Raw genomic sequence first — 10,562 nt, forward strand, 5'->3', positions numbered from 1 at the left:
GATATTGCACAACGCCAGGCAGGGAGAAAATCCTCCTGATTCCAGGAAATCTCCAAATCCCGGTCATTCTGCTTCTCCTGCTTCAGATGCACAGCAGGGCTGGGCTGTGCCTATTTGTGGCCCTTCTGCACAGACTCAGCACAAAGCAAAACTGAGGAGCAGCTCCTCGCACTGTGCCTGAGAGCAGGAGCGCCACCAGGAGCCGAGGAGCTCTCAGGATGGCAGCACTGGCAGTAGCAGCGCTCAGGGGCTGAGGATGGGGTTAATTCCATGCTGGCCCCGTCCCGTGGCACTTCTCAGTGTGATCTTTGCTCCGTGGTGGCCTGAGCAACGCTGGTGGCTGTCACTGCGCTGACATGGCACCAAGGCTTTGTTTTTGCTAGAAGAGGCCATTTAAGCTCGCCAAACTCATTGCCTTGCATGGGATGCTATCACCAGACGCTGCATCCCAAAGCCCCGTCGTCCTGCAGGCACAGCCCCGGCCCCACGAGCAGCGCTGAGGTGCAGCAGTAGAGTGCTCTTCCCATCACCTCCTGCTGCTGCCTCTGTCTCACAGCCAGGCCTTCAGGGCACTCTGTGTCCAGAAGGGTTTTAAACAAAGGCCACGCTCCTCACAAACGAGGGGTTTCATGATTTGGGATTTTAAGAAAATAAACTTCTGACTTTCATGACAACATGAGGACTTGGAATTGCATTCACTGGTTTAGGATAAAGACATCGCATGATGAAATGTCGCATACATCAGAGCGCTCATTTCCATCCCAGTGCTTCCAGTGTACCCTGATAACACGAGCTGCTGCCTTGCTTCTCTGCTGATTACTTCCAAAGCACAGAAATTGGGGTAATTTGAGTCAGAAGAGACTTCTGTAGCCTGCACGGGCTCGTAAAGATTGGGATCATCCCTGTGCCCCGACTTTTTGCCATCTGCCATCCACAAACCAGGGCCCGCATGGCACAGAGTCAGCAGTGGGGGGACTGGGGGGGCTGAGAGCAGCAGTCGTGCTTCACTGCCGTCCCTTTGACGGAGGGTTGTAGTGGGGCTGCACTGGGGCACAGGGCGCCCTTGGAGCTGATCCCCAGCCATCAGCAATGGGTGCCTGACACAGGGAGGTGATGGTGGCACAGAGGGATGATGGTGGCACTGGGAGGTGACAGTGAGTCCACTGCCCCGAACCCTTGTAGGGCAGCACGAAGCTGGCATAGGGGTGTGCGAAGGAATAGGGACAGGGGGGCAGGGGGGCAGGGAAGGTCGGGGGCGGCAGAAGGGAGGCCGGGCTGAGGCTGGGGTCGAACTGAAGGAGGCGGACGGCAGGGGGCAGGGCGGAGGCAGGAGGCGGGGCGGCAGGAGGCGGGGCGGGCGCGTACAAGGCCGCGCGGGCGGCGGCTCCGCGCCCCATTCATCGCGCGCAGCATGGCTGGGGGCGGCGGTGCGGAGCGCGTCCGCGTTGGGGCCGCGGCTGCGGGGCTGCTGCCGCCTTCCTGCCGCCAGCCCCGCCGCCAGCCCTGCCGCAGGGTGAGCTGCCGTCTCCCTCCCTTCTCCCCGGGGCTTCCCGGGCCCCGCTCGGAGCCGTCCTCGGTTCCCCTCCCTTTCCCCGACCCTGACGCCGCGGGCCGTTGCAGGAGAGCCGGGAGCGGCTGTCGGTGTGCAGCAAGCTGTGCTACGCCGTCGGCGGGGCCCCCTACCAGACCACGGGCTGCGCGTTGGGCTTCTTCCTCCAGATCTACCTCCTAGACGTGGCGCAGGTACCGGGACGGGGCGGAGGCGGCGGCTCTCGGTCGGGCTCCATGTGGGGCGGCGGGATCCGGGTCCCGCGGGGGGAGTCGCTGCCGGGCTCCGCATTGGGAGCGCGCGGATCCACGCGTCCCCGCTGCTGAACGGCGAGTCGCGCTGGTGGGACGGCTGCGGGCTCTTGGGAGCTCAGCGAGACGGTCCCGGGGTTCTGTGCCCTCACAGCCCATCTGTGCCTTGAAGGTCCCTTAGAAACAGGAGGGGGACGGCTTCTTACGCGGTCTGGCAGTGATAGGAGGAGAGTGTGTAGCTTTACACTGAAAGAAAGGAGATTAGCTTAGATATTAAGAAAAAGTTCTTTACTCTGGGGGCAATGAGATGCTGGTACTGCTGCCCAGACGGGTTGTGGGTGCCCTGTCCCTGAAGGCTTTCAAGGCTAAGTTGGATGGGGCTCTGGGCAGCCTGAGCTGGTGGGGGGCAACCTGCCTGTGGTGGGGGTTGGAACTGGGTGGACTCCAACCTCAGCCATTCTGTGGTTCTGACTCCTGCAGCTTGACCCATTCTATGCTTCTATCATCCTGTTTGTGGGGCGAGCGTGGGATGCCGTCACAGACCCCATGGTGGGCTTCTTCATCAGCAAGACACCGTGGACGCGCTTTGGCCGCCTGATGCCATGGTGAGTGCTGCCGGTGTCCCTTCCCTATGTGCTGACTGCCGTCAGCTGTGGGTGACCCTTGGATGACGTTGGCAGGGCAGGATGTGCCCGCAGCCTATTTCATCCAGCGGAGGTGGCAAGTGCCCCAAAAGCCCAGGGTGCTGCCAGATGGGTTGCTCTGTCTGTGACCCCATTGTACTTAAGCTGTCCCTGGGTGCACCCTGGTGCCACGACACCTGGACGGGCTCCAGCCCCGCAGGAGTGCCCTGTGCCACACGCAGGTGCTGGGTGCAGACTCCTGTGGCAGTCTCACGTCCGTGGCCAGTGGCAGGGACATGCTGTCTGCAGAGCAGGTGGCATTGCAGCGGGGGGGGAGGGGAGGGTGTGCGCAGTGATGTGGGAAGGTGGGATACCAGCTGATGGTCACAAGGATGTGGTGTGAACAGGAAGAGCAGCTGCCACAGCTCCAGGAGTCTGCATGTGGGTGCTGCCCTTGGGAGCGAAGTGCAGAGCAAGGGGAAGTTGGAGGTGTGTGTGTTTGCAGAACCCCAAGGGTTCTGGGCGTGGGCTCAGAGGTAATGTCCATCAACACCTGTCCCTGTGCAGGACAGCGAGCGCCACGATCTTCAGGAGCAGGATGAGAGCCGTAGGGTGCTAATATCTGAGTGTGGACATGGTGGTGTGTCCCACACCAAAATAACCTGCAGGGTGCTGAAACACAGTGGAGCAAAGGGGGCAGGCTCAGGGGGCTGTGGCTGCAGAGACACACTGCTTTCCCCTGCAATTACACCCTCTGTTTCCATGGGGGTTTCCATGAATAGCTGTGGGCAGAGGCAGCTGCCTGGTTAAGCTGGGTTCCATGCATGGCCTGAAATAGCCTCCCTGTAAGCAGCGTGGCGGGTCTGGGGTCTGGAGATTAGCATGGGGCTGGGCAGGATAGCTGTGCTCAGCTGCAGCTCTGCTCTGTAATCTCAGGGTAGGGGTGGGGATGGAGCTGCTGCATTCCTCCGAACGGCTCTTGCATTGTTAAAATTAGCCATTGCTTTTGTGGCATGGTGGGCCCCTCGGCCTGCAGGTGTTATTTCTGTCTTCAGGGGAAACCGGCAGCCCCCAGCTGCTGCAGCTCTGCTGCTGCATTGGTTTCCCTGGGCACGGTGACGGCCCTGGGCTGCCGCCTGACCCCCAACCCTCGGTACGCTGCGGTGGGATCCTTGGGGGTGAATTTCTGCCAGGCTCTGAAGTGCGTGACGTGGGGCTCTGACTCAAAGCACGAGGCAGCTCCTGCTTCCTTTCAGCTCTTTCTTTGGAAGCCCTTCCTGGCACGCTTCCTCCCAGCAGCTCGTCCACATGCTGCGCTGCTTTCATGCAGCATTTCCCCTCTTTCCGATGACCAAACTTTCCCCTGACGTGCTGCTGATTGCAGCGTCCCGGCTCCGTCCTTCCTCCTCCGGGCAGCGGCCGTTTGCAAACGGTTAAACCGCCGGACTGGGAAGCGAGCACAAAGGAACACGCCATCACTCCCAGCCAATGAGCGCAGCAGCGCGTCACCGGCACCGCGCCCGCGGGTCACTTCCAGTCATTCGCCCCGTGGCCGCGGGGCTCGGCGCCCCATCGCGGAGCCGGAGGCGCCCTGGGGGTCCCGCGGGGGTGACGCTCGCCCCACGTGCACCTGGGTGCCGCAGCAATGCGGCCGCTTCCCGCCGTGCGTGGGGCTGCAGTGAGCGATTCCGACCTTCTCGGCTCACATCTGCGTGGCAGTGAGGGCGCCGGAGAGGAGTGGCTGTGTGCTGGGCTCCCCCTTCCTCCCCCCGCCGGGGTGACGTCTGTGCGGAAAAATGTGCGTGTGCTGCGTCCCATGCAGTGTGTCTGCCTGCTTCATCCATGGAGATACGGTTTCTCAATGCTCTCCCCGACTTAAATTTAACTTTGTGTCCTGTATGTCAGCTTGGATGGAAAGATTTCCCTGTCCCCTCATTGCAGACGGCTCCGACCTTGTGTGGCTCCGCCCGGCTCTGCTGGTTTGGTTCCTGAGTGCAGCCCCCATTCAGTGTCTTGCGGAGCATAGGGTGCTTGCAAGTCTGCAAGCAAAGACAGAATGAAGTCAAGACACAGTGGGTGGCTTTTCACTGCTGTTTGCCTGTTGGCCAGTTCTGACAGCCAAGTGCCAAGCTCTGGTACTTGAGCAATGCCCCCTCCCTGATCCTGTTGTGCTTTGCACCCCATGTCCTGCTGCACACTGCAGAGCTGCAGGAAGGAGCAGTTGCTGCTGGCTGGGACTCGCCCTGTTCCTGCCAGCTGAGCAGGGGTGACCCTGGGATGAGGGCTTGGTGCTGGCAAGGGCAAGAGGTGCGGACAGGGAACTGCGCTCCTGGCTGCTCTGCAGCCCTTGCCAGGAGGTGCAGAGTGACGGCATCCTGCTGAGCAAGGATCATCCTGCCTGCAGGAAGGGTCGGGGCGGGGAGCTGATGCAGGAGCAGATCATCCCTTCCATCGCAGCAGGGATGCCTGCTCATGCAGAAGCAGCTTTTTTGCGAAAGTCTGAGTCAACCCATTCCCCTCCCTGCTGTGAGAGCTGAGGTGCTGCCTGCAGCCCTGTGGCACCCAGTCCAGCAGGGTGGGCCACTTGGGGCAGCTGGGGGTCCCCAGAATCATGGCCCTGGTCCCCGCTGTCCGTACAGCAGTGGGGAGAGCTGGGCCGGTGGAATTAAATTCTGCCTGCAAGACTGACGCTGTGTCCTCCCAAAGGATCATCTTCTCTACCCCATTTGCTGTCATCTCCTACTTCCTCATCTGGTTCGTCCCAGACATCTCCAGAGGCCAAGTGATGTGGTATCTCATCTTCTACTGCATCTTCCAGACCCTTGTGACGGTGAGTCGGGCTCTACCTGCTGGGCCAGCAGGACAGAGCAGGACGACGGGACCTCTGTCCAGGTCCCGCCAACATTCGCAGCCCTGAGCCCATTCTCTGGTGCTGCTGCAGTGCTTCCACGTGCCCTACTCTGCGCTGACGATGTTCATCAGCAGGGAGCAGAGCGAGAGGGACTCAGCCACTGCCTACCGTAAGTGCTTCTTCCCCTTGCCGCACGGTGCTCAGCTCCTTCGCTGCTGCTCCCGCTGGGGTGTGATCCTCGTGCAGGTGCAGGGAGAGGATTGTTGGGTTGCATCTCCCATCTCTAGGAGTGTTGTTCAGGGCCTGAGCTGCAGCTGGTCCAGGTCTTTCTGTTCCTCTTTCCTATCTCCTCTGGCACGCGTTCCTGTTAAGTCTGAGAGCTGTTCCTCAGTCCTCCCTCCCTCTCTGCTATAAGGCAGACAGCACCGTGCCCAAGTGCAGGCATACCTCACCTCCCATCTTGGTTTTCCAGCAGATGTTCCCTGCATAGCACAGGGCTTTTTTCTCTGGTTTGGGTGGAGCTGTAGGAGAGCCGTGCTGGCTCATCTCTGCTGCTGACAAGGGGAGCAGAGAGCCCCAAGCTCAGCCCTGGTGCGTCTCCCCAGGTATGACGGTTGAGGTGCTGGGCACTGTGCTGGGCACCGCCATCCAGGGCCAGATTGTGGGCAAGGCAGTTGCCCCCTGCATCGAGAACCCCCCCTTCCTGAGTGAGAACAACTTCTCAGCGGCCATAAGGAATGTGAACATGACCCATTACAGCGGCTCGCTGGCAGACACGGTAAACTGAGGGCGCTTGCTGGTTTCTGCTGCTCCCCTGGGCAGCACTGGCTGCTGGGATGAGGCCTTCCCTTATTGCTTCCCCTCTCGCACAGAGAAATGCCTACATGGTCGCAGCGGGGGTCATCGGGGGGCTCTACATCCTCTGTGCTGTCATCCTATCAGTGGGCGTGCGGGAGAAGAGAGGTGAGACGGAGAGGGGCTGTGATGTGTGGGGCTCTTGGAGGACCTGTGGTCTCATCTGAGGGTCCTGCCCCATAGAGAGGGGCTGAGGAGCTGGGATGGCTCTGCAGAATGGCAGTGCTGTGGGAGGAGGGCACAGCATCTCTGGCTCATCTCACTGCGCTGCCAGAGATAATGTTCCTCTCACTTGACTTTGGCTGGCTGAGTTTGTGGTGCCGGTTTGGGCATCCCAGTGCAAGGTGATATCCAAAGTCCAGGGCTCTGGTCCTGCCCTTCTGTTCTGTACCCAGCTTGGCTTATCCTGGGCAAGGCAGTGACCCTCTGAGACTCCGCTGGGGGCTCCTTTCCCCCATTGCCCTTATCCCCCCAGGTCCCGTGTGCTGTTCTGCATCAGGTTTGGGTACTTTCCCCAGGGTGCTGTCTGTGGCTCTGACGGTGGGCTCATTCTGCTCCCCAGAGTCCTCTGAGCTGCAGTCAGATGAGCCCGTCTCCTTCTTCCGAGGGCTGAAGCTGGTGATGAACCATGGTGCCTACATCAAACTCATCACCGGCTTCCTCTTCACTTCACTGGCCTTCATGGTGAGGAGGGCTGGGTTGGAAGATGAGCAGGGGCAAACTGGAGCCTGGTGGGCCAGGATCAGTGATCTGGAGCAGAGCGGGGATGTGGATGGAGAGTGGACACTGGTGTCTGTTCGGAGTGCCCAGGGTGTCCACCCCTGACCACTGTCTGCTCCCTTTGCAGTTGCTGGAGGGCAATTTCGCCCTCTTCTGCACCTACACCTTGGGCTTCCGCAACGAGTTCCAGAACATCCTCCTGGCCATCATGGTGCGTATGGCCCTACTGGACCCCCCCAGGGATGGGATGCACACAATAGCATCCCATGTCTGAGCTGGAGAGCAAGGGAGGTCAAGGGCTGTGGGGACAGTGACCAAAAGTCCCTTGGGAGCAGAGGAGAGAGAAGGAGTCACAAAAGCGGGGTGGGTTGGCAGGAACAGCAAAGCCTTTGTTCCCACATGAAGGCTGCCAGAGATGGAAGAACGGGAGCCGTGGGGGCCTTTTGTCCAAATCTGGCCACTTATCTCCCTTCCCCCCCTTGAGTAAAGGAGCTCGGTGTTCACTGCCTGGGACAGAACACAACATCTCCTTGGGAGTCCTATGGGATGGGGAGGTCCAAAGTGCCAAGCCCTGCAGAGCCTGGCTCCTGGCTGCAGCGGGGGTGGATCTGGCTCCTTCCCATGTCCACGGCAGGCGGGTCCTTGGCTGGTTGAGGGGAATGGTACTGGGGCGCTCTGCAGTGTCCTTACGTGCCTACTTCAGTCTTGGGAGTGGGTGGCTTGTGAAAGCCTGGGGTGTTGGGTGAGGGGCTGAGACCGATGGGCAGAGCCTGGACAGGCAGTGACCACAAGCCCCTCTTCTCATAGCTGTCAGCCACCCTGACCATCCCCTTCTGGCAGTGGTTCCTCACCCGCTTTGGGAAGAAGACTGCTGTCTACGTGGGCATCTCGGTGAGTGGATGCACAGAGCTGCCTGCTGGGGCCATCATCACTGGGGAGGATGGGGCTGAGGGCAGCAGCTGAGGGCTCTGGGAAACCAACCCAGCTTCTTTTCCCCCCTGCAGTCCGCTGTCCCCTTCCTCATCATGGTGGTTGTCCTGGACAGTAACCTCGTCATCACCTACATCGTGGCGGTGGCGGCAGGGATCAGCGTGGCAGCTGCCTTCCTCCTGCCCTGGTGAGCAAAGGCCCCATGCTGAGAGCAGGGCTGGGCTCTGCGGGGCACTCTGTGACCCCTGGGGGTCCCGGTGGGAGATGCTCACCTGTCTCCACACAGGTCCATGCTGCCGGACGTCATAGATGACTTCAAGCTGCAGCATCCCGAATCCCGCGGCCACGAAGCCATTTTCTTCTCCTTCTACGTCTTCTTTACCAAGTTCACCTCTGGGGTATCGCTGGGCATCTCCACGCTCAGCCTGGAGTGAGTGTGGTGGGGACGGCAGCGGGGTGCAGCCCGGCTGCTGTTCTCCCATCTGACGTGTGCTCGTCCGCAGCTTTGCGGGGTACCAAACACGGGGCTGCTCCCAGCCCAGCGAGGTGAACGTCACCCTGAAGCTGCTGGTGTCGGCCGTGCCTGTGGGGCTGATCCTGCTGGGCCTGCTCCTCTTCAAGCTGTACCCCATCGACGAGGAGAAGCGCAGGGAGAACAAGAAGGCCCTGCAGGACCTGAGGTGAGCGTGGGCCCGTGCCGAGAGGCGGCCGCGTCGCGTGCCAGGGCTGCGGGGCCGGGTCGGGCCTGGGCTCGTCGGGCACCACTGGGGCGCGTCTGGGAGCTGTGGGCGGCAGTGAGGAGCGGCGGTTCTGCCAATCCCGGCTGCCGGGGAGGTGGCGTGAAGCGTTGGGGATTGGCACAGAACCGGCCCTGGTTGCTAAAGAGCCGGGCTGGGTCTGCACGCGGTGGCTGTGGGGTTCCCTGCTGGCTGCAGCGGCCCTGTGGGATGGAGGCGGGCCGTGCTTCACACCTTCTTCCCCCGCAGGGAGGAGAGCAACAGCAGCTCGGAGTCGGACTCCACAGAGCTGGCCAACATCGTGTGACCCGCAGCTCGCCCGCCTGCAGCACGGTGGGGCCGGGGGCCGCGGGCTGCCCGTAGTGTACATTACACAGATGGACCCGCGGAGCTGGAGCTGCCGTTCCCCGGCCCGGCAGAGCGCAGCCCCCTTCCGCGGCGGGGCCGGGCCGTGGTAGTGTACATTACACTGTGACCGTGCCAAGGGCTGCTCACCGCTGCGCTCTGTACATATGACACTAAGTCAGGAAGCTGTTCTGTTTGTTTGTTTGGGTTTTTTATATAGATGATTAACTTAATGGTGTAAATATTAAACTTTGCTATTTGTATATAATGAACTGGGAGTGAATTTGAGGACCTGTTAGTATTGATTCACATGAAAGTGGGGGGACTTGCAGAGCTGTGTGGAGGAGCTGAGTGGCACCCGCAGCCGTACCTCACAGCCCTGCTCCTTGCACGGTGCCTGCACTACAGCAGACCAACAAAGGCACCATTATTTTCTCCCTTTCAAGAGGAGGGGGAGGGAGGTGGAGGGAGGAATGACACCGAGGTGCTGCTGGGGGAGAGCGCGAGCACTGTGCTGGAAACAGGAACAGCAGCTGCCAAGCAGGGGGAAATGGAACGCGATGGTGGGTGATACTCAACACTTCTTCCCCAGGCAGAGCTCTCAGCAAGTGCTGATCTGTGCAGATATTTATACTGTGTGCTCATATTCACCTCTTCTGTGAGAGCTCTGCTCCCTGGGAGCACTGTGCTCCTATGGCAGGGGCTGCAGCCTGGGGTGGGAGCTGGCAGCAGGGCTGTGCAGCTCTGTGCTGTCCCTAGAGCACTGTGCTGTGGCTGCCATTTGAAGCGTGTTTGTCAAACAATAATTGAGCCGGGTCAAAGCCAAAGTCCCTTACAGAGGGCTCACTTTTGTTCCACTTCCAGCTATAAAGGATGGGAATGAGAACACAGGCTGGGGGGGTTCCATGTGCACCCAGTGCTGCTCGGGCCCAGTGGAAGCGCAGCGACCTCAGCAGGGGAAAATGAGCTGAGCTGCCCATCGCTGCTGCCCGGGGCTGTGAAATCGCTGCTGCCTTTTCTTTCTCAGATTTCGGACATAAAACAGTGGCATTTCACTCCCCACCTCCTCTTCTCTGCCTCTGTGGGGTTCATAGGGAGGTTCTGTTCAGGCTCTGCATGCAGCTGAAGGGGCTAAAAGCACCGTCAGCTTGAGCCCGTGCCCGGACATTCCTTGCTGAGTGCATCTCTTCTATTCGGGACTTTTAAGAAAGGAGATGGGGGGAAATGAGCGCAGGAACTGACAGCACCGCCCGGGCTGAGCTCCAGCACCGCAGTGAAGGCCACGTCGGTGCAGCGGCGATGACGGCGTGTGGAAACGCTCCGACACGGGAGATGATCGCGGAGCGGCTGCGCTGCAGGGACCGAGGGAGGTCACGCTCCTCTCTGCAAACAGCCTCGCACACAAAGGCTGCCGCCGCGTTTCGGTGGGCTGCTGTTAATGATTTACGGACGGCCCCGCGCTGCCGACACCGTCTCGTGGCGGAGCGGAGCTCCCATTCGCTCTGCCCCAGAACGAGACGCCGGCAGGGCGCAGGGCGCGGGGCGGCGGCACGGACCGGCACCAGGGGGCAGCACGGCGGCCGCCGCCCTCCGAGCCGCGCCCGCCGCAACAGCGGCCCACGAGACCCCGCCCCGAGCGGGAACCCCGCCCCCAAAGAAGCCCCTCCCTATTGGGGCTCCGCCCCTCCTGTCTTCCCCCTC

The 10,562-nt window shown here is 60.9% G+C and overlaps 2 protein-coding genes across 2 annotated transcripts in view; both read left to right on the plus strand.

Moving 5' to 3' along the window:
* Window positions 1-1,411: 1,411 nt before the first annotated feature.
* On the plus strand, window positions 1,412-8,823 carry MFSD2A (MFSD2 lysolipid transporter A, lysophospholipid; the record flags this gene model as incomplete). The annotated part of the gene is made up of 14 exons (XM_079545934.1): window positions 1,412-1,513; window positions 1,621-1,743; window positions 2,281-2,405; window positions 5,130-5,253; window positions 5,365-5,443; window positions 5,880-6,052; window positions 6,147-6,237; window positions 6,692-6,813; window positions 6,977-7,060; window positions 7,657-7,740; window positions 7,854-7,966; window positions 8,066-8,209; window positions 8,283-8,459; window positions 8,766-8,823. The coding sequence occupies 14 exons, from the start codon at window positions 1,412-1,414 to the stop codon at window positions 8,821-8,823; spliced, it is 1,599 nt and encodes a 532-aa protein (XP_079402060.1).
* A 70-nt stretch (window positions 8,824-8,893) lies between these two features.
* LOC306954964 (uncharacterized protein) overlaps window positions 8,894-10,562 on the plus strand; it is a gene marked incomplete at both ends in the record, with an annotated part of 4,104 nt that continues 2,435 nt past the window's right edge. Inside the window, 4 exon segments of the mRNA XM_079546172.1 lie at window positions 8,894-8,970; window positions 10,206-10,386; window positions 10,388-10,440; window positions 10,442-10,550. Of these exon segments, the coding sequence (XP_079402298.1) occupies window positions 8,894-8,970; window positions 10,206-10,386; window positions 10,388-10,440; window positions 10,442-10,550 (420 nt within the window).

The sequence above is a fragment of the Tetrao urogallus genome, assembly GCF_951394365.1.
Source record: "Tetrao urogallus genome assembly, chromosome: 23".
In the NCBI taxonomy this organism is placed as follows: Eukaryota; Metazoa; Chordata; class Aves; order Galliformes; family Phasianidae; genus Tetrao; species Tetrao urogallus.